This window comes from Pseudorasbora parva, chromosome 16, assembly GCF_024679245.1.
Source record: "Pseudorasbora parva isolate DD20220531a chromosome 16, ASM2467924v1, whole genome shotgun sequence".
In the NCBI taxonomy this organism is placed as follows: Eukaryota; Metazoa; Chordata; class Actinopteri; order Cypriniformes; family Gobionidae; genus Pseudorasbora; species Pseudorasbora parva.
Window position 1 is genome coordinate 5357711 of NC_090187.1, and position 23590 is coordinate 5381300.

The window sequence follows — 23590 nt, forward strand, 5'->3', positions numbered from 1 at the left end:
TCAATGTGTTACTATATTAGTCATTTTCCTTAGTAAAAAATTAAAATATATATTTTTTTGCTTTCTTCTTGCGTCTCAGGGAGAGTATTTTTTCAGGAAATATTTTTTTAATTTCAACTTAAAATGTCAGGAGATACATTTTTGACGTTACTGTTAAAAATGCACTTCCATTAAAGTGACTGTTGACAAAAAAGTTTGCCATTTCTATGTTGAGGCGGCAGGGGTTTTGTCGGCAACTGCTGAATGTAACTAATAAAATAACTTGTAATCTTATAGTTACTTTTAAAACCAAGCAATCTGTAAAGTAACTAAGTTACTTTTTAAAAGAGGAATCAGTAATCCGATTACTTTTTCAAAGTAACTGTATACACTCTTACAACAGTGTTGCCAAAGTCATGCGAGGTATAAACTTGCAAATGTGAGTTATAAAGCCAGAATTTGCGAGATATAAACGTACAATTGCAAGAAAAGTCAGAAATGCAAAATAAATTTGCTATTGTGAATTATAAACTCAGAATTTCGAGAAAATACAGAATTGCAATAAACACTTGTAAATGCGTGTTATAGTCACAGTTGCAGGAAAAACTCGCTATTGTGAGATAAAAAGTCGCAATTAATTTTAAAAATGTCTTATGCTGTTCCGGAAACAAGCTTCCATACAAATTGACAGATGCATGAACAAATACATTGTTTTTGCTTGTAGTGTCTCACACTTTAAAATACACACTCAGTAAGTTTTTGCTTAGTGATCTCAACATGGTGGAGAAACCCACTCAATGCAGGACAAAACAGCTTTTTCCTAGAAGACTGAAACGACTGATCATTTTAAGACATTTTTTTTGTCAATTTCTGTAGGTTTAATACTTTTTAAAGTACTGAATAGTGCACCTTTAAGACTTTCGTGAGCTCTTAATGGTAATCTCACACAGTTATGTGTATAATGGGTTTCTCAGTTGGGTGTAAATGAAAGAGCTCGTGTGAAGAACGGTAAGTTTGTGCTGCACCTTGCAAACCCCATGTGACTGAGTGAATGAGTACAGTTATTTCCTGGCCACCGTGGCCAACTTTTGTCAAAGAGGGTGGAGAGTTGTTTGAGGAAGGGTGGAGTTAAATCAGTCGAACACATCACTGCAACAAATTGAGAATCGCTTTCATCGCGTTACAGAAGACCCCACCATGTCCACGGCGTTCAGGTCTTGCTTTGTGCTCTGTGGCTTCATCTTAGCGTACATCACTTATTTGATATTGGGAGCGCTTGTTTTCTCTGCCATCGAGCGGCCCGTCGAAGACACTCTGAAATCAGACCTGAACTCCCTGAAAGCCGAGTTCCTCAACCTGAGCTGCATCAACGCCACGGCCCTTGAAAGTTTCTTAGAACGAGTTTTAAAAGCCAATAAATACGGCGTGTCCGTCCTTGAAAATGCCTCGCTCCGGACAAACTGGGATTTGGCGTCTTCTCTGTTCTTTGCCAACACGATGGTCACGACAGTGGGTGAGTTTCACAGGAACAAAGTTGAATTGATGCTGCGCCCGTTTGATACATCCTATCGGATCTTTATACGTTTAGCAGCTCCTTGTAGCTGACGTGAGTGTATTATACTGTAGAACTCCACAAACATTCGAAGTTCCAAACGTTCCAAAGTTCGCCGCCAGAACGGAACATACAGTCTACTGTCAAAACAATAGTCAGTAGCATTTAATAAAATAAAAAAAACACAGACTTTACAAAGACTGTGAACTTAAAATAGCTTTTTGTTAATGAAATTGATTGATTTCTAACCAGTGTTTGGACTGCATAATAAAATATCCTAGCCCAACAGGATGAAAATGGAGCTGGCTTTAATTAAAGCAATTAATTACCATATTTTTATTGGACAAAAATATATAAAATCCGTATTTGGATTTTGCTTATTTGATTAAACAGACCATTTAGATTTATATTTATTGTTCAAATAGAATGAAATAAAGTTTATTCAAATTATAATGAGTTTAGTGGTTTTCTGTAACAAAGGAACATCACAAGCTGGAATTAGATTTTAAATCGAATGTTGAACTAAAGGAATGGTTCACCCAAAAATCTAACTCTCAAGTTGTTCCAAACCTGTATGAATTTCTTTCTGTTAATAAACCAAACGGTTTATGAAACCATTGACTTCCATATAGTATTTTTTCTCTACTGTGCAAGTCAATAGGGTCCATAAACCATAAACTGTCTAGTTCCCCATATTCTTCAAAATTAAAATATCATCTGTGTTGAGAGAGAGAGAGAGAGAGAGAGAGAGAGAGAGAGAGAGAGAGAGAGAGAGAGAGAGAGAGAAAATTATGACAGAATTATGACAGAATTGATTTTTCGGTGAAATAGTTTAATGTCTTGTTTGTTTAGTTTTTTTTACACCGTTTTTTTGTTTGTTTTAAATCTTACTGGTTAAATGACATTGAAGGTTTCCTTTGTTAGATCTAAGCATGTGGTTGAACCGGTAATGGAAGTTAAGCTAGTGTGGAATTTAGGGTGCCTTGTGTAAATAACTTAAATATCTTTCATGAACTTGTGAGGCGAGTTTAATTAGAATAACAAACATGTTTTAGTAGTGGTGCGAACAAATACCACTTCATTATTTCATAAAGTTATAAATGACTCTTCCTGAGTAGTGAGTTTTCATAGTTCAGTGATATAGGAAGTGTAAAAATTTGCATGGGAGGCAGATGCGCTGGCATTCAAATTGCAGTGTGGGTGAGAAATTTGTTTGTGGTTGCATATTACATACAGTTTTGACAGAACGCAGTTCCTTTTGTCAAACACACATTCGACTCTTGAGTTTAGGCATGGTGCAGGCTTTATTTGCTTTAACTGGGCTTCTCGGTTTATGTCCTGTAAACAGTATCATGGGAAATCAATCCTTTGACCTGTTTGTCTGTATAAAGCTTTCCTTTCATCGAGCATGTTAACCTGTGTACTATGTAGCTGACCCCGCTCTGTATTAGATTACACTGAAGAGTTATGCAGTCAGGAAATCACATGCGTTGTATAATTAGCAAGATAATCACACTCATGTATGACTTTCTTCTGTACAACACAGAAATGAGAATTTGAAGTTTTTTTTTTTTTTTTTTTAAATCCATACAATCTAAGTGGGGTCAAAAGTTGTTTTTGAACTCTATTGACCTCCATTGTATGAACATGATGAAACAGTTCAGTATATCATCTTTTGTGCTCCACTGAAGAAACTGTCATACATGTTTATAACGACATGAGAGCGAATGATGTAAGAATCGTAATTTTTGGTTAAAGTATCCCAGATGGAAGTCAGAGCATCTCGCATGAAATCTCACATGAAAATTTTGTACCGTGAGGATATAAGTAATTGTCATTCCTTAATGTCTTTAAAATTGCAGTATAGTTCTTCTGGCTAAAATCAGAAACATTTCTAATTGAAATGAATCATATCAAAACTCTTTGAAAACCAGTTATTTTCACCTAAAGGTGCACCATGTAACTTTTTCATCCACTAGAGCTCGCCTATTCTAAACAAAGGCGTAGTTTCAGTGCAGAATCTCGGGACATGTGGTCTTTCCCTCACCGCCGGTGGGAAAGATTCAGGATAGGACTCGGGCAGAAATCATGTTCATGAATGTGTTTTATTAACGTTACTGTGGTATGAAGCAGAGCAGGACCGAGTGTTGAGGAGCTGAGCACGGCTGCTGGAGCGATTGTTACGCAAACACACGGCTCATGAGCAGCGGGACTTTTATTTTGCCACAGTCGCCGGTGCCATTTCTGCTTTTAATAAAAATACAGCTGTTCATGGTTTGTTCATGTTAGTTCCCATTGCATTAAATAATATTAACAAGATTTTATTAATGCATTAGTAAATGTTGAAATTAACATTAACGATGATAAATAAATGCTTTATAAGTGCAGTTCATAATTGGTTCATGTTAACTTGTGTAGTTAACTAATGAAACTTATTGTAAAGTGTCACCTGTATTTTTCATGTTTATTCGTACTCTAGTCCCTATTTTATTTATTTATTTGGGGTATGTTTGGTCAAGATGTTTGGTCTGGAAACTCACCATTGACAGCTCAATCCGAGGGGCGGATAAACGGTTGTCTTTAAAACTCCCTCTCCACGCGATTGGATAGTGCTACAACCAACCGGAGCAACGAAGGTGAAGTGGAGCTCATTGAAAGATTAAACTTTTGCCGTATCTGGTCAGCTAAACTCCGAACACATCTTCCCTTCTTAAGAATGACTTCAGTGCCGTTCTTTGTTCTTTTCTCAGAGAAAAGCTCAACTCCAAGTCTTCCAGAATCGCGATCAAAGCTGATTCGAAAGACCGCCGCCGTTCGCCAGTTTCTGTGTTTACTAGAAGCACGCAAACGCAACTCTGCCGTCACTATGTTAAGCCCCACCCACCGACTCTATACACGATGTGATTGGCCCAACCAGAGTTTGGCATTTACAGCTCAGAAGTGAATTAATAGTTGCTAGACGACACTCGCGGGAAGATTAGATTTGCTGCCGCTAGGGTGCGTCTAGATTTCTAGGCTAGTATTGTTCAGTGATCATGTTAAAACTGAATAAACATGTCAAAAAGAACATATACTGGCCAATATAAATATCTTAATTTCCTTGAATGCTCTGAGGCACTGTGGCACAGACAACCCTATACATGCAATATAGCTAGATCTAAGTCACTCATATCATTGTTCTATATTGTCATATTGCCCAGCCATAAAACCTGCTCTATGGGCATTATATACATACGTTGAAATGATATAGCCTACTGCTTTGAAACAAAATATATTGTGAAAACCACTAGACGGATAAATTTGACTTGACATGAAGTATCAGTCCCCTGCAAATATTCTTTTTTTTTCTCTCTCTCTCTCTCTCTCTCTCTCTCTCTCTTCTAGGATACGGCCACACTACGCCACTCTCTGATGCGGGGAAAGCTTTCTCCATCGTGTATGCTTTGATCGGCGTGCCCTTCACCATGCTAGTGCTCACAGCCTGCGTGCAGCGCCTCATGCACCCTCTGACCTACGGGCCGATCTCCATGTGCCAGCAGAGGGCAGGCCTGCACCCCCGCGGAGCCAGTGTTGTGCACTTCATCGTACTTCTGATCCTGGTGGTGCTCGGCTTCTTCGTGATACCTGCGCTGGTGTTCAGCTCCATAGAAGAATCGTGGTCTTTCTTAGACGCCTTCTACTTTTGTTTCATCTCCCTCTGCACCATAGGACTGGGGGACTTTGTGCCAGCGGAAAAGCCTGGACAGAGACTCAGAGCTTTGTACAAGATCTCAGTCATGGGTAAGAGACTGGAATCTCCTCGTGTTTCCTTTCAGAGAACTTTTGCTTGAGCTCAAAAAAAGGTGAGAAAGGTGTGAAGGCTTTAACCCAGATAGGGCTTTATAAAGTTTTCAACAGAAAAGGCTATATTTTACAAAGACCTGTATTTAACATAACATCAACTATAAACTTTACAATGTAAACAAATGTACTATTTATTCTATATACCAGTAGTTTAAGTAAATAAATTATTTATTTGTGAATTAATTATTATTAAGAAATATTAATTTCTTAATAATGCTTTTAGAGTCAATATGACCTGAAGAGTAATTTTCATCTCTTAAAGCTACACTGTGTAACTTTTTTTAGTTTATTCTTAGCTAAAAACACTTATGCAATAAAGTCAGAATCCCATGTACTGATAATGTGTCTCGTAAGACTCACCCCTCGGTTTCAAAGACGGCCCGATTACCAAAAATGCCCGATGTCCAACCTGGGCGTCTGGCATTTAGTATAAATGCCTTTCCTGTAGTTCAATGAGTAGAGCATGGCGCTAGCAGCGCCGAGGTCATGGGTTCGATTCCCAGGGAAAGCAATAATTGAAAAAAAATGTTAAATGTGTACCTTGAATGCAATGTAAGTCGCTTTGGATAAAAGCGTCTGCCAAATGCATAAATGTAAATGTATACAGTATGATGCGTATGCCAATACAAACATGATTAGGTATAAGGAAAAATATTAGGAGTAAAAAGTGACTTTCATTGTTGTATCCAAGTAAGTCTCATCTGAATGAAACATTAAAAATGCCAAGCAAAAAATTTCATTGAACAGCTGAATTTGTATTAATGTGGTATAAGGTCAGTTTCTGACCTCACAAATGCTCTTCTTGATGAATATTCCCAAAGAAACACTCCCAAATCTTGTGGAAAGCCTTCTCAGAAGAGTGGAAGCTGTTATATTCGCTAATATAATTGAATCTATCCTAGGAAACATGGATGCAATTGTCAAATTTACTTTCCCCCCCAAAAAAATATTTTATCCATGTGCCTGTCCATGTTATTATTGCTGTGGAAAGCTTATGCATATCATACCAACTGCCAGTGGGCTGGCATACATAATTATTTATATTTATAATATAATATATATTCCCACTCTACAAAGCTCTGATATACACTATATTATATTCAAGGTTTTGGGATGCCTGCCTTTACATGCACATGAACTTTAATGGCATCCCATTCTTAATATAACAGCTATCACCTCTTCTGTGAAGGCTTTCCACAAGGTTTAGGAGTGTGTTTATGGGAATTTTTGACCATTCTTCTAGAAGCGCATTTGTGAGGTCAGGCACTGATGTTGGACGAGAAGGGCTGGCTCTGTCTCCGCTCTAATTCATCCCAAAGGGGTTCTATCGGGTTGAGGTCAGGACTCTGTGCAGGCCAGTCAAGTTCCTCCACACCAAACTCGCTTTATGGACTCGTTTGTCTTTATGGACCGACACTTTGTGCACTGGTGTAGTCATGGTGGTATAGGAGGGGCCATCCCCAAACTATTCCCACAAAGCATGAAATTGTCTAAAATGTCTTGGTATGCTGAAGCATTAAGAGTTCCTTTCACTGGAACTAAGGGGCCAAGCCCAACACCTGAAGAACAACACTTTACCACAATCTACCCACCACCAAACTTTACACTTGGCACAATGCAGTCAGGCAACTACCGTTCTCCTGGCAACCGACAAACCCAGACTTCCCCATCGGATTGCCAGACAGAGAAGTGTGATTGGTCACTCCAGAGCACACGTCTCCACTGCTCTAGAGTCCAATGGCGGCGTGCTTTACTCCACTGCATCCGACCCTTTGCATTGCACTTGATGTAAAGTTTGGATGAGCTGCTCGGCCATGAAAACCCATTCCATGAAGCTCTCTGCGCACTGTTATTGAGCTATTCTGAAGGCCGCATGCAGTTTAGGGGTCTGTAGTTATTGACTCTGCAGAAAGTTGGTGACTTTTGCTCACTGTGCACCTCAGCATGAGCTGACCCCTCTCTGTGATTTTTACATGGCCTACCACTGCAAGGCTGAGTTGCTGTCGTTCCCAATTGCTTACACTTATATTTACCAATTGCTTATAGTTATATTACCATTTAGTAGTGAGGAAATTTCACGAATGGACTTATTGCACAGGTGGCAATCTATCACGGCACCACGCTTGAATTCACTGAGCTCCTGAGAGCGACCCATTCTTTCACAAATGTTTGCTGAAGCATCTGCATTCCTAAGTGCTTGATTTTATACACCTGTGGCCATGGACGTGATTGGAACACCTCAATACTTGTCCCAATACTTTTGGCACTAATAGTGATTATATTATATTATATTATATATTAATTATATTATTAAAAAAAATATTCTACAAAGCTCTGAAATATATCGGCTTCACTTTTAATGTTATTTAAAGTTGTTTAGTTACATGAGTTCTTGTTCTCTTCTCTTGCAGTGTACCTGTTTGTGGGCTTGATGGTCATGTTCCTGGTCCTTCGCACCTTCCACAAGCTAGCAGATGTTTATGGGTGGACAGCTTTCTTCCAGCTGCCAAGCTGCGAGGAGGAAGATGAGGACAAAGCGCCAATAATAGAACGCGGGCCTGATGACGAATCACCCGAGGCTGAGAAAGCCTCAATCAAGCCGCAGGAACCCAGCTCTCAAGTGTCCTACAACTCCATAAATGGATAAAATACTAGATCTTTCCTTATTCACATAAGGTCACTTATTTCACTTGTAATTTGTCTTTAGCAGCTTGCCACTGCAGCACCGCCAAAGTCAAGACTGTCGAGTATGAACGCGTGCAATACAGTACCCCTAACTGTTGGGCAGAACAGCTTCTGATGATATGTTGAAACAAAGAAGCTGAGCAGATTGATCGTTTTCATGAACCAAATGATTTTTTTCTTCAAGACTTTAGTAATGTTGCCATTGCTTTTAAACTGAAAACTTGCTCATTGTGTCCTAAGTGTGAATCTTGTCTTGCATTGTTTTTGTGTAGGATTTATAACTGATGGCTGTTTTCATATTTAGATATATTTCCAGACTTTTTGTTGTTGCTGTTTGGACCAAGACCGCTCTGGACCGTAGAAACAGGAAGACAATGCTGCTGTTTGCCACCCTTCCAGTATTGTATTGTTTATCAAGGAGTGTGAAATGAAGCATTGTTTTCATAGCTAGTTAATGCTGTTTTTATGTCCAGACATGTGGAGAACTTCAGATGCACTTTAAAATTGACTTTTTACACTTTCTAATTGACAGTCAATGACCATTATGCTGGACACAGTCGTCTTGTCTTTTATTGTACTGTACATTCATCAATTATTCTTTGTATTTTTGCCGTTGGATGGTAGGGAACAAAAAAGGGTGCCTGATATTCACGTCAGAACAAAAGGTGTTTTAAGAAATGCATGCAGAAAAATCAAATAAAAGCTGTTTTGATAATCTGTGATGTTGTATGTGCTTTGTTAGGTTTGATGAAATGCATCATGAGTCTGTAGCTGTGGAGTTATAGGAAGGTTTCCCTTTACACATGCTGTTTTATTCTTTTTAAGCACTCAATAGCCAATATAGTGTTGGAGGTTACACACCTTTTTATGTGCGGCCTGGTGACTAATCTTTGTTAGTTTGCGCAGACTGAATGGGTCATTGACTATGGATTTGAGGTCTGGAGTGATGAGTTGAGTTTTGTGTGGAATTGTGTTTGAGCGAATCAACTGGAAGATTCATTTGTGTTTGGTTCAACCTCAAATTCTATATATTGGTTACTTATGCCAATGCCAAATGTTGGTTTCAATCCGTGTAAATCTTAGGTGAAATGAATTGTTCTCTTTCCCTGTGTGAGTAACAGTCCAGAGGAGCCCCAAAGAGGCTTAACCCAGTGATCGTTTGGGCTGCAATACCATGGCATTCCCTACTGTGCTTGATGGTTGCGTCACTGCCAAGGACTACCGAACCATTCTGGAAAACCATGTCAACCTAATGGTTCAAATATTTTACCCTGAAGGGGCTGCCGTGTATCAGCATAATACACCAATACACACAGCAAGACTTGACAGAATGGTTTGAAGAACATTAAAGGGGTCATGAATTGAGAAATCAACTTTCCCTTGAGCCTTTGATATAAAAAAGGTAATGGTAATATAAGAATATCCTATAAGTTTCAGAGCTGAAAACTTCCCTGTTTGTAAAAGAAAAGCTTTTATAGACATCAGGCCCTGAAAAGGAGGCTCTCTAATCAATGAGGTATTAGAAGGGGTAAACGCCTGCTTCTGTAGCCCCGCCCACCGACTCGTGGAGCTCGTTTGTATACAAGTCTCAGGTCGACACTGGATTTGCAGACATAATGAGATTAAAACACAATACTGTCTCTTCTATATTGGATACGACAGGAATGGTGCAGCACACTTATGTGAGTAAAACATGTTTTTTTATATGCGATAATATTGCATTGTTGCAGATCGTACTGATTATGTGTATGTACACGTGTCTAAGCATACCAGCACGCTGTCACAGGCTGGAGAATCCCTCATTTGTTGTTTCATTGCGATTAGGGATCAGACTCCCAGGGCTCGCAAAGCCCAACATCCCGGAGCTGTGTTTTGCAGGTCGGTTAATCTTAAATAGTGAAATAAAAATAATTTCTTGATCTCCTTTGAGTTTGAAGGGCGTTCACGTGTGTGTGGTTCGCGCTTATATCCACCGATCGGGCGGGCCAGGTAATAAAAAAATAAATCAATTGTAGGTGGATGAGAGATAAATCATTGTGTTTGTTTGATAAATACGGGTTGAGAGCCTTGTCAGATAATTATTCCAGCCGCTTTCAAATCAATCCCTCCCTCACGTGAACTGAGTCTGACAGGGGAGCTGAAGCTCATGAAATATGCAAATCTTATCCAAATCCTAGCCGTGGGCGTTTACTTCTAAGTAGTCCAGTGCGGCACGCCCATCAGAACCCAGCGTTCAGGAGAGAGCCAAACCAGTGTAGAAAATAGCCTATTACTTAATAGATATTGTGTTTTTGAATGTAAAAACCAGATTTTAAAAATCAGACAACAGTATAAAAAAATTAAAAAGGCAGTTCATGACACCTTTAAAGTGAATTTGAACATCTCCCATTGCCTGCAGTCACCAGATATATTATTGCATCCCGTTATTTGGAAGGTGTGAATCAGAAAGTGTTTCCTCCACCAGCATCACGTCAGTGATATATGAAATTATAAACCCTTTAAGGAACATTTCCTAAAGAATCTAATGGCTCATCCTTGTCCTCTAGAGTAGACTTTTAATGGTTTGAGAATGGTATGGATGTCTTATTTTGTAATCTGCTAGAAGTTCCAGTAAGTTTATTGTTGGAATTTCTAAACGCCTTTCATACCATGAAACCATTCCTATTCAAATATTAAGTCATCTACATAGCATTTGGCATTTGATTAAAAAGGCGTTTCACTCGTGATTCACTTTCTTAAACAAATTCCTCATTTAGCCACATGATGTCATCAAGTAGCACTTTATTTGAAGTATAACAATAGTATACAAAGACAGATAATATTCACATTAGAATTACATATTGTCAATAGTAAATATTTTGCATAGGCATCTCCATGCCAGTGTATTCATAATGCTCATGTACGATAATAACTGCATATTATATGACCTTTAAACTAAAAATATACACACTCATATTTTAATGACCGTAGTCAAAATCCAGCAGGGGCACTCTTAAAGATAACCTGCAAACGACATATCAAAAAATATCATTTTGTTTAGGTGGAAAGTGCATTATCTTAGAGAACAATATAATTTTGAAAAGTACAAAATATATATAGAAACATTTGTAAAAACTTCAAAATAACTGTTTAAAAGTCCTGTGGTCCTTTTCTGTACTGTTAATTGACACATCCAGGAATGAATCTTCAACAGAACCGAACTAGAAATCTGTATTCCATCAAGAGGACTAATGACTGCTATTAACTATCAGCTGACACTGAACATGACAAGTTGGTAGAAATGAGGTAGCAAATCATAATCGTGTGGAGAACAGTCTTGTTCAATCCCTTGTTATATATCAGTGAAAATGTCATCAGTACACCTTTAAAAAAGAAAGTTTATCATCAAATAACTTTAATATCATAATCAGCTCTGCGGGTACGTTCGCATTAGGATGTCCATAACATGCTCTATGTCCTGGATTTCCCACGTGGCCTGACCACGAGAGTCTAAAGATGAGGAAGAGGATGCTGAGGGAGGTTTGGACAGGGACGGTAGACACTTCACTAAATCGTCGGCTGTGACGGAGAAGCCTTGCAGAAGATTCACCTCCGGTTCAAACACAGATGTGTCGATGTCCAGGAGAAGTTTATCTAAAGTTACATCCTGAGGATAACCTGGATACGCCGCCTCTGTTTTGATGGATGGTCCCACGTTGGATGTTTTTTCAGTTCTTGAACTCGACAGAGGATACTGTGTGAGCCTAACATCTCCTGTTAGATTCTCTATAGGGCCGAGCGGAGCCCGCTGAGGCGCACACGGCCCCTGGCCGGCATCCATAACTGTATCTAGGTCTTTGAGAATGGCAGAGATGGCTGAAGATAGAGACAAATCGTCTTCTGAAGTCCAGGCCATGAAGCCGTCCTCCAAATTTTCAGCATTCAGCGAGAAAAGAGGTGCATCATGTTCTGTTGGAGGGGACCCTATGGGAAAACCGGGCTCTGACCCAGAGTGAGTTTGTGATTTAGCAGTAATTTTTACAGTGGACAGGGACTCTACCTGTGCCCGGACCTCGGACTGAACCTGCCGCAGTGTGTTGTTGATAAGAACCGAGTGCAGTAAGCTGGGCTCCTTGAGGGCCTGGTCCCGATGGAACTTATCCATGGAGATATCCAGCACAGACTGCAGCTGATTTTCCCACGCTGCACCTCTTCCCTCGTCCTCCCTGTGGAGGAGCTTACGCTTCTGTCCTTTGGCCACCATTTCACACTGCAAAACAACAGTGAGTTTGAGTTTATTGTGCAAATATAAGACATGTTGAACTGCCCCTAACATTAAACTAAATATATAAAATACATCAAAACGAACAGACACTTCGTACAGTTGAATAATATGCCTGCTTAGGAACAATATACTACATATACTTTTAAATTGTAACATATTTAGATACAGGTTCAGCATGAGCAGGATGATGTTGCATCAGCTAATATTTGCTAATTAGCCAAAAAAACTGCAAAATGACTAAAGAGGCCATCTTACCGCACTACTGGGTAAGCGTTATAACTAAAACCTTTTAAACAATATGTTAGCTAAAATAAAATATATAAAACAAACATTTTATTTCAGCAAGTTCAACATTTATCATTTTAATGTACTAAATTAACTAAAAGTGAAATAAAAACGAATACAAAAATGATTAAAATGACAAAAACACAAGAGAATAAACATGAAGATATAAAAATAAAAAATGATTAAAAAATAATAAAATGTATAATAGTATCTCAATTATTATCATTGGGCATACTATTACATTTGCAACAAGATGATAGATAGATAGATAGATAGATAGATAGATAGATAGATAGATAGATAGATAGATAGATAGATAGATAGATAGATAGATAGACATGTGTTTTAGCATGTGCAGGATGATGATGCATCAGCTTATATTTTCTAATTAGCAAACTAAATTGCAAAATGACTCAAAGAGGCCGTCTTAACCCACTACTGGATAAGGGTTATTATAAAGAAAACCTTTAAAAAAAAAAGATGTTAACTGAAATAAAATATTTTAAAAAAGCAAGTTCAACACTTCTCATTTTAAGTGATGTACTAAAATTAACTAAAAGTGAAATAAAAACAATTTTTTAAAAATTATTAAAATGACAAAAACAACAGAATAAAAATCAAATATATTATATATATATATATATATATATAACTAAAATCTTTTAAAAAAAGGTTACCTGAAAGAAAAATAATGAATATTAACTGAAAACAAAATATATAAAACATATTTTATTATTTTTAATTTACTTATAATTTACTATTAACTTATTTATAACACTTCTCATTTTAATTTCGTTTAACTTGATGTACTTAAATAACTAAAACAAAACGAATTTAAAAAAAGAATAAAGCATAAAAACAGTTACACAGATAGATTGTGTAAGCAGAAATCGGTGCGCTAGCTTAGCACGGTGAATAACTACCCACTGTTACTGTCTGCATGACGTTTCACTCACCTGTAAAGTATGTATACCAACTCCAAAATCGATGTAACTATTGTTAGTTAAACAGACATTTGACCCCTAAATTACAGCATATAACGCTGCTGAAGACTCGGAATCGTTTGCTGGAATTTTTTTGTCCCGCCAGTGATTCAATTGGTTCTGACGTCAGGCGCAACTGGAATGCTGGGTATTGTAGTGTAGTACTTACTAGTTCTTAAAGGTACAAGTACCTAAAGAGGTTAAAAAAAAGTTCTACACAACATAATAATACACATAATTAAAAGCATATTTATTTAAAAACAGAAAACTACATTATTAAGCAAAGACAGTTTAGATTTTAATTAAATGTTTCTTAAGGCAAAACAAAAAGAGAGGAATTCTTTAATCCAGCCATCTGATTTTCAGTAAGTACAAAACATTTAAATAAAGTTTTAAACTATGATTAACTAAAAGTACACTTATTGCTGGGCAGCACATGTGTTCATTTAAAACAAAAAAAGCAATCAGAATCAGATTTTTAAGTTTCTCTAATATTTGACACTAGCATAATTAATCATGGCTGACTGTGAATAAAACATTTCTACAATAGCATCAGTCGCAACCTGTTTCTTCAACTGCAATAATAACAAATGGTGCTCACTGCAGAGCCAAATGACATCCAGCTCTCCTCTAATGGGTGAAGCTTGACCTAGTCAGGGATAGGGTTAGGGTGTGGATATCAAGCTCCACCCATTGTCTCTGCAGTGAACAGTCATTTTTGGACAGTGCAAAATACACAACATTTACTGACAATAGATTAAAAAAAGGCCTGAGTAGATTAACTATAGTCTCCACAAACTCCAACTGTCTTTCCATCCCATTCAGAAGTGGAAAGGCACTTCACAAAGAAATGGCCCAGGTCATATTTGGAGATGACTCTTCCTTTTAACATGTTCTCAGTCACAGTGTATTTTTCTGTCAAAGGCTTGTCATCTAGAAAGACAACAAAATGACATGTTCTTAAACATACAGTATTTCTTCATAAACTGTTATAAATATAACTATATACAGAGCCCTCCACAATTATTGGCATCGCAAACTTCTAAAAATTATCCTTTTTTTTTTTTTTTAAACAACATTGAACCAAAATGCAAAAAAAGAGAAAAATCCTACCTTTCGTTTAAGTACATTACTTTGGTGAAAAAAAGAAAAAAAAAAGAAAGAAAAAAATCACAGATTTGGAAAAAAAAAAAAAACCTTGAAATCATGTGTCCCACAATTATTGGCACCCCTGATACTTTGTTCCACCCCCTTTTTCCAACAAGAGATCACTGAATCTTCTCCTATAACATTTCACAAGATTGGAGAACACAGAGAGAGGGATCTTTGACTATTCTTCTTTGCACAATCTTTCTAGATCATAGTGTCCTGGGTCCTCGATTGGGTTGAGGTCTGGGGACTGAGATGGCCATGTGAGGGCCTTGAGTTTGTGACTGCTGAACCATTTTTGTGTAGATTTTGCCACATGTTTTGGATCATTATCCTGGTGATGATGACCTATCTTCAGCTTTCTGGCAGAGGCCATCAGGTTTTTATTTAAAATGTCCTGGTAGTTCAAAGCATTCATAATGCCATGCAACCTAACAAGGTTCCCAGGGCCTTTGGAAGAGAAACAGGCCCACAGCATCACAGATCCTCCATACTTCACAGTGGGCATGAGGTGCTTTTCGGCATACTAATCTTTTGTTTTACGCCAGACACACTTAGAGTGTCTGTTGCCAAAAAGCTCAATCTTAGTCTCATCTGACCAAAGCACACGATCCCAGTTGAAGTCCCAGAACCGCTTAGCCTCCCAAACAGCTTGTTGGCATGTAGAGAGCATCTGATGGTTGTTTTGGAGACTTTGTGACCCAAAGATTCCACTCTTTGATGCAATTCTGTGACAGTGAGCTTAGGACATTTTTTTACTTCACTTACCATCTTCCTCACTATGCGTTGTGGCAAGATAAACTTGGGACCTCTTCTGTTTGTCACTGATTAGTTGTTTTAAACTCCTTAATGATTCCTCAAACTATAGATACGGGGAAGTTAAGGTGAGTGGCTATTTTCTTGCAGCCATTGCCTGACTTATGAAGGTCGACACACATCTGCCTTTCTTGAATGGTGTGGTTTCTTGTCTTTGCCATGTTGACAAATGGGTGAGAGAATTAGGCCTCTGTGTCACATCATATTTATACCCCAGGGAAGCAGGAACTCATGAATTACTAATTAAAATTTCCTAGATACCCTAACCAACTTTAGCAACTACATAAAAATATATTTAGAAAAAAATAAATTACATTTTTCAGAGGAATTGTTAGGGGTGCCAATAATTGTGGGACACATGATTTCAAGTTTTATTTTTTTTCCTAAATGTGTGATTTTTTTTTTTACCACCAAAGTAATGTACTTAAATGAAAAGTTGGATTTTTCTCTTTTTTTTCATTTGGGTTCAATGTTGTTTTATAAAAAGGGAGAATTTTTAGAAGTCCATGACCACATCTTAAACATGGGTGCCAATAATTGTGGAGGGCACTGTATAACTGATACAATATAACTAGCCAAAACATTCTAAACATAATTAAAACATGGCAACTCTCTGAATAAAATGTCAATGTAACTGTAAATGTATTTGGTCTCAGACTAGATCTGCTACGCTACTGATGTTGATTATTGCTGATGCTGTATTAGCAGTAGCAAGTATGGACACACTGCTGTGAGCATGTAAATATGCTGCAGCTGCATAAATAGACATAAATCCAGTAGCAGATTTAGGCAGGTGGTTCTGGGGGATGTGGAGGGTAACCAACCAAACAAACAATGAACCAGACTATTTAAATGTTGAGCAAGAAATCTCATTGGCAGCAGGATAAGCAGAAGCCAATCAGCTTGTGCTATGTGGTAATGATGTAACTGCTTGCAGATTGCATGTTAAAGGACCCATCATCCTGCGCCATAGAGTTTCATGACTGAACTAAAATTCATATTTTAGGGATGTCGAACATTTAATGCTCATTACCAGCAATATGTGGAGGCATGGCCGCCACATAGTCCAGTCCTGACTCCTTCAGGACAGTGTACATTCTGTCATGATCTTCAGTGACCGGCACCAGACGAGCAGGAACTCTGGCACGGTCCCACAGGAGGAATGCTGTGAAAAGAGAAAGAGAGAGAGATGGGAATTTCTTCATAAAGTATGCACTTATCCACTAATGATTGGAAACGCCTCAGACATTGATACCTGACATGCATGCAACAACTTTGCGGATTCCACGGGATTTCATGACCTCCAGAATGTTCCGCGTTCCCTCAGACATCATCGTTGTGGGACCAACAAACAAAATTTCAGAGAGCAAGTAAATAATGTGCACTTACTTTACCGGTAAATGCAATACATTCCTAATGGATAAAATCAAGTCTATCCAACTTTTTTACTCTAAGATTGTGTTCACACTTGTAGTTCAGTTTGCCTAGTTCGTTTGGGCCGGACCAAAAAAAACCCCAAAAATATTTAGTCCTGGTCCACTTATGTTCATGTTGGCATTTTTAACACCGAACCTAAAGGCGAAGAGATATGTTCACAACCTGGTTGGTCATCTTTTATAATGTATTGCCTATTTTAAGACTGTGTGCTGGGCTAAATGCACTCATTGGCCCTCATTTATCAATCTTGCGTAGAAACGGGTGTATATGTTGGCGTAAGATTATGCTTACACTCCTCTCATCGCCTGATTTATGAAGCTGTGCGCACCTCTGCAGTCCAGGTGTATGCAATACCTGCCCTTGATAAATGCGGTGGCTGAAAACGATCGTCATTAGAATAACACGCCCCTATATATTCAAGTCTCCGCCTCCCCCGCGCCCTCATTTTACGCCATGGACAAACAGAAGATGGCAAAGAAGCGAAACTTCTCCGACGTGGAGATCGGGCGCGCTCAATCATCTCACTAGTCCACTAGTCAGGGCACTGATTAGGACATAAGACAATGGGCTGACTCCCTGATCAGTGCTCTGACTACTGAACTATTGAGGTGATTGAGACGCGCCCATCGAGACCATCACCAGGGAAGTGGAAAAAACCCCCGAAGAGTGGGAATAAAGGCACCTACAAAAACAAAATATGGACACAAATAACGAGTACTGTTATAGTGTGGAGGTTGAGAAGCGCACTCCAGCAGTTTAAAGCTGTTTGGATGATAAATTACCGTCACAATGCATTATTTTACAGTACGTTTTGAAAAAATTAGCATTTAATTTCGTATCACGGCACATGTATTGGGGTGTACAATAGTGATGATGATGTGGAGTAAGATTCATTCACATTAATAATTACATGACAATTTGTAAGATTCTTAGTATTATTATGATTATTATTCTTAATGACACTTGTTATTTAGAAGAAGAATGTTGTTTTTATTGATTTTATTATTATTTAAAAGAAGAAGGTCATTTTTATTATTTTGTCAGTCTGAATTATTTTAGTCCCAGTGCGTGCACAGCTGCCGGGCCAGGCGGGCCTGAAACGTCAGATAAAGCGCTCAGGCTCGCGACTGGAGGAATACATATGCCTACAAATCAAACGCTTTGGTAAAGTCACACAAATTAAACATTGACGTTCATGTTGCACAAAAATAAACACTGAATGTTGTTGTTGTGGTTTTTAACAGTGGGTCATATAGCAGATCTTGCCAGTGCGTTTTGTGGTGTTAGGAATTGCTTTTCTGCACATTTTCCCACTAACTCAAACGTGCGTACACCACCTCCTGAGCTGGCGTAGGATTTGAGCGCGCCGTACGCCAACGTCCATATTGATAAATCTCAAAGTCACCGTGGGTTTGGGTGTACGCAAGGTGTACGCAGGAAATTTGCTGTACGCACTTTTGATAAATGAGGGCCATTGCGTATGTAACCTATGATGGTATTTTGACCAGCTAAGAACTTGTAAAGAGCTTATAAAATGTATAAAAGTCAAAACAGTGGCAGGAATCCCTCTGTCACACACACAAACCAAGATCTGCTGTGAGGAGACGAGGTGATGCGAGCTGTGATGGGCAGCATCACAAATATGATGAGAAAAATCAGGTAAGCATTTGTAAGAATTGTCCATTTTAGGGTCTCATCTTCGTGTTTTTGTTTCATTTGTATGTTTTTGGTGTCGTGTTCACATTTCATTCAAACCGCAGCAGAGTTTGCTTGGAGAGATCCATCTTTTTTTTGGTCTACTTTTTTGGTGCACACTAGGGTTCAGATGGCAGCGTTCACACTTATTCAAATCAACCACACTAACAGAGTAATCGCACCCTAGGGGTGTGTTCACACTCGGCATGTTTGGTTCGATTAAAATGAACCCTGGAGTGATTGCTCTGTTAGTGCGGTTCATTTGAATAAATGTGAACGCTGCCATCCAAACTCTGGTGTAAACCGAATAAGCGGACCGTGACCACAGAAAAGAAAGTGTGTTTTCAAACATACTGGTGCGGTTTGAATGAAATACGAACACAACCCAGACCAAAGACATGTGAATTAATCAAAACCGGGACATGTCACAAGATGCGACCTAAAAAGGACATAATGCTCACACACTCTCATCATAGTCGTGATGTTGCTCATTACGGTCTTCTCACAGCAGATCTTGGTTTGTGTGTGTGATGAAGGGATTCTTGCTGCTGTTTTAACATGTTCTCAGCTGGTCAAAATACTATCATATGTATTTATTTATTTATTCCAGCACACAGCATTGTTTTGGATCTTCAGTAAGTTCTGTTGTGAAATACATTAATATACATACACATAATAAAAGTATTTAGACCAATCAGGTTGTGAACATACAGTATCCCTATGCCTTTAGGTTCGGTATCTTTACGTGAAGTGAACCAGGAATAGGACAAGTGCTGACCTTACTTAAAATTTTGAGTGAAATACATTCATATCTTGTAATGGTGTGTATATGACCAAGAACAAAAATATTTACATTAGTGAATTTGTTTTTAGGTTAAGTGAACTCACTGAGATCATTTCTAGTCCCCAGAATGATGATGACTGCATCCTGACCCTCCAGGGTCTTCTTGACATCATCTTTGTTCAGAACGTCGCCCACCACCACTCTGGAGGCCTTGTGGTCTGGAGGAAGCCTTGCAGCGTCTCTCACCAGCACAGTCACATTGTAACCTGCAACAGCAAATAACCGGAGACATGAGAAGATGAAGAATTGGTCAGATAGGTCATGCAACTTTTGCCATGTCTGTTTGGTCAAGATGACCATAAGATTTCCCAACTATCAACCAAATTAACAATCACGCTAAGTAGAGTCAAAATAATAAATTTTTATTCTAAAATCAGCTCATATGATATGATTAGATGATTAGACAATCATCATTTTCAAAAGACTGCACACTGCTCACACAAATTGATCACTATTTTAGCACTAATTTGTATGATATTCATTGAAATTGCCTGCCTTTATATATTCATATATATTTACTCTAAACAAAAGTGACAATAATCCAACTAAAGGGGAGGCAAATGGATTAAGACCTCTGCAATGCCCAGATAAAAACAGACAAGAAGGTTTATGCTTATCTTTAAAATGCATGGTATGACTCAGCAGATTAGTTATTATGCATGACTAAGAAGTTTCATAAACGTCTCGTGATCTCAATGCATAAAGTTGAAGCAAAATATTTCAGCAAACAAAAATATCATTTTAACAACGAATTAACCCACAGAAAATGCAAGTTCAACATATTGTTAATATTCAACTCTTATGCAGACAATGTTAATCCTTTTTTCATTCACTAACGTTATATAGCACAACTTTCGACACAACATTTTCTATTACTTTGCTAGGTCAAAGACAGTTGCTGCACTGAAATATTGTGAAGCACAGGAGAAGAAGAAACGTTTAAAATAACAGCTCTTTTCCAAATGTCATTGTGTAAGACAGTAAGAGTCTACCTGCGGTCACTGCAATAGGTAAGGTCGCTAACCCCGTCATCCCCGTGCAGCCGAATATTGCCACATTTTTAATAGCATCAGACATATCGACGAGTAGAAGGTGTTTGGTCGATTCCACCTGGAAAAAAGAGTTTAATGTTAACCCCACGCTGGGCTAAGGCACTAGCAGTATATCTAGCTGAAATCCTGATCGTTAGTGTCAGTGCAGTGCTGTCATGTAACGCCTCTTTAATGAAAACTAAAGGGGCGGTTTTTTGTCCCCACTAGATTTCCGATAAGCCCCGCCCTTGATCTGATCTCTGTTTGCTGTTGTTGCTACAGCTACATGAATGACTTCTGATCTGTCCAATCGCTGAATGCTTATAGCTAGCACTAACCAATCATAGCAATCAATCATGTCAAAGGCGGGTCTTGTCGGTGGGTGTGAATGAATGTAACCAAACCATCTGTGATGTTGTAAGTAACACACGCCTATAACTGAATAATCGAGCTCCTCCTAAAACGTTTTTAAAGGTAAAATGACTAAATAGCTAACTAAAATATCCTATATCATTTTGTGGTTTTTGAACTTTTTTTTAACATTTAAAATAGTTCATTTTAATACCATCATTTATAACTAGCTATAGGTTACGTTAGCATAGTTTTGTGCTACTGTTCATATTGTTAAATGTTAATTAAGGATGGGTTAGTAAATTACATTGTATAGGGTACAACAGGGCTAAAGATACACCTTATAGATACCCCCCCTGTTGTTCAAAACCCATAAGACTTTAATTTGTCTTTGGAAGATCTTTTTGAATAAATTTGTGTCCTTCAAAGTGGCACAACAACCTTGATGCATCAAAAATGTGTTCATAAAGAGATCGTAAAACTAGACCAAATTTTCTGAAGAGACTTGATCGCTTTACAGTATATGATGAAAAGATTGAATTTAGGCTTTTTTTCACATTATAATAAACAGAACCTCAACCGGACCTGCTTGATGCACAAGAGCAAATCTCATTGGTTCTTGCTGAATCTCAAACGTGCTAACATGAAAATGAACCTCACTGGTTCTTGCACAAGCGTAGACGCTTAAGCTTCTGTTTACCACAACTAGTGTGTGCGTTGATGAATGTTTATGTGAATAAAAGCCTAAATTCGATCTCTTCATCATATAAAACAGTCTCTTCAGGAAATCTTGGACTAAACTGCCCAATGCATATGGATTATCTTCATGATCTCTTTGTGAAGTTTCAGTGTCAAAGTGCCAGTGTCGTAGCTGTCAATGGAGGAAAGAAATCTCTCCGATTTAATCAAAAGATCTTCATTTGTGTTCCAAAGATGAATGAAGGTCTTACGGATTTGGAACGGCATGAGGATGAGTAATTAAAGAAATGGTTCACCCAAAAAAAATTATTACCCCATGATTTACTCACCCTGTCATCCTAGATGTATATGACATTGTTCTTTCAGACGAATACAATTAAGAGTCATATTAAAAATGTCCTGGCTCTTCCAAGTTTTATATATAATGGCAGTGACTGTTTTTGAAGTCCATAAACATCACACGGCCCTGGGGGGTTAATATAGGCCTTGTGAAGCAAATCCACGCGTTTGTGTAATAAAAATATTAATATTTAAAACTTTATAAAGTAAATTATCTAGCTCCCAGCGAATCGCTTTCTGTGTTCAACTTACGGAAAAAGTGTAGCCTCTCACATTTCAAAATGCTGACGCTACGTCTGACAACATTGCACACTCTTCTGATGTAGCATAAGCATTTTGAACTGATTTTCATTTTTGGGTGAACTGTCTCTTTAAAGAAAGTTCTGAGGTGAATGTTTGTGCCATCTAGTGGTTTGAAGGAGAATACAGTCAAACTCTACATTTACCTCGTTATACCATGCTATCATGTTTTGGTTCTTGTGTATACAGGTCATAGTTATATAGGCTATTTGATGATAATATGATAGGTGTATATACCCTACCAAACTACTGGAATCTGCTTTATTCAGTAGCCCATAATAATGTATGATAAAACAGGTGACCACATGTCAAGATGACTGATCCTTGTGAAAAAAAACTATAATTGAAATGTGCTTAATTGAAATCTTAAAAGTATGCTTAAAAACAGTTCTTGCAAATAATAGTATAATAATAATGGAGTAAAAGGCCACTTAAGTGTACTTAATAAAATTAGAACTGCATGGCTGTTTCTTAACACACTTGAGTACACTTTTAAAATTTGCACTTTGTAATAACATCAAATTAAAAGTTTTACTTTAAAGTAGCCTAAATTTTAAAATTAATATTTAAAATAGTATTTTTTATGCTTGTAGTGAGTTCAATGCTACATTAAAGTATTTTTTTTATTGTAGCCTACGAATAGCAACACATATAATTTGATAACAAATATATTTAAATGCTTAAAATACAAGTATCAACAGAGATTACATTAAAGGGGTGGTTCCGTGTTTTTTTTTCCAGGCTTGGTTGTGTTTATGGGGCGCAGTATAACATGTCTTAATACTTCTTTTTTTTTTCTTATATTTTACCTTTATTCCACACCGCTGTCTCCACTGTACTTTGAATGCCTCATTTGCTTCCTGCTTCTATAAAGCCCATCCCTCAGAAAAACGCAATGGTCTGGTTAGATGGCCATATGTAGATTCCTGTATTTTTATTGGCTGAAGTGCCAAGCACAGGTTGCCGGAAACGCCACGCCCCTTACCATTACGGGCAGAAGTCACATCTGCAGTGACTAGCAAGGGTTTATGATGTCACCAACCCGGGAAGAAGCTCGTTGTAGTCCAAACCGGACGTTTTTGTAGGCAATAAACTGCCATAACTTTAAAAGACAATATCTCCGTTTGCATTGAACTCTCAGCACTGTAACTTTGCAGACACTGTTTATGCTCAAGCAGCAACTACAAGCACTAACTAAAGTTAAAAAAGTGAAATCACATACAACCACCACTTTAATGTATATTTTAATTTAATGCATTATATATATATATATATATATATATATATATATATATATATATATATATATAGATTAGACAGTAGGCTACATTTGGACCA

General features: G+C 37.9%; 3 protein-coding genes across 3 annotated transcripts; 1 reads left to right on the top strand and 2 right to left on the bottom strand.

Annotated features, from left to right (window-relative positions):
• Positions 1-1058: 1058 nt before the first annotated feature.
• On the top strand, positions 1059-8785 carry kcnk6 (potassium channel, subfamily K, member 6). The gene is made up of 3 exons (XM_067420300.1): positions 1059-1492; positions 4916-5311; positions 7786-8785. The coding sequence occupies exons 1-3, from the start codon at positions 1177-1179 to the stop codon at positions 8019-8021; spliced, it is 948 nt and encodes a 315-aa protein (XP_067276401.1). The 5' UTR covers positions 1059-1176; the 3' UTR covers positions 8022-8785.
• Positions 8786-10833: 2048 nt separating this feature from the next.
• sertad3 (SERTA domain containing 3) lies at positions 10834-13711 on the bottom strand. The gene is made up of 2 exons (XM_067419733.1): positions 13565-13711; positions 10834-12308 (listed from the first exon to the last, which is right to left on the bottom strand). The coding sequence occupies exon 2, from the start codon at positions 12300-12302 to the stop codon at positions 11466-11468; it is 837 nt and encodes a 278-aa protein (XP_067275834.1). The 5' UTR covers positions 12303-12308; positions 13565-13711; the 3' UTR covers positions 10834-11465.
• Positions 13712-13820: 109 nt separating this feature from the next.
• blvrb (biliverdin reductase B) lies at positions 13821-20772 on the bottom strand. The gene is made up of 5 exons (XM_067419734.1): positions 20525-20772; positions 19575-19738; positions 16812-16899; positions 16590-16721; positions 13821-14524 (listed from the first exon to the last, which is right to left on the bottom strand). The coding sequence occupies exons 1-5, from the start codon at positions 20607-20609 to the stop codon at positions 14370-14372; spliced, it is 624 nt and encodes a 207-aa protein (XP_067275835.1). The 5' UTR covers positions 20610-20772; the 3' UTR covers positions 13821-14369.
• Positions 20773-23590: the final 2818 nt, after the last annotated feature.

Coding starts and splice junctions, on each gene's coding strand:
- kcnk6 (XM_067420300.1), top strand. CDS start 1,177: ATGTCCACGGCGTTCAGGTCTTGCTTTGTGCTCTGTGGCTTCATCTTA. Junction 1,493..4,915: donor CACGATGGTCACGACAGTGG/GTGAGTTTCACA, acceptor TCTCTCTTCTAG/GATACGGCCACACTACGCCA. Junction 5,312..7,785: donor GTACAAGATCTCAGTCATGG/GTAAGAGACTGG, acceptor CTTCTCTTGCAG/TGTACCTGTTTGTGGGCTTG.
- sertad3 (XM_067419733.1), bottom strand. CDS start 12,302: ATGGTGGCCAAAGGACAGAAGCGTAAGCTCCTCCACAGGGAGGACGAG.
- blvrb (XM_067419734.1), bottom strand. CDS start 20,609: ATGTCTGATGCTATTAAAAATGTGGCAATATTCGGCTGCACGGGGATG. Junction 19,739..20,524: donor ACCTATTGCAGTGACCGCAG/GTAGACTCTTAC, acceptor TTGCTGTTGCAG/GTTACAATGTGACTGTGCTG. Junction 14,525..16,589: donor CATGCCTCCACATATTGCTG/GTAATGAGCATT, acceptor TTGTCTTTCTAG/ATGACAAGCCTTTGACAGAA.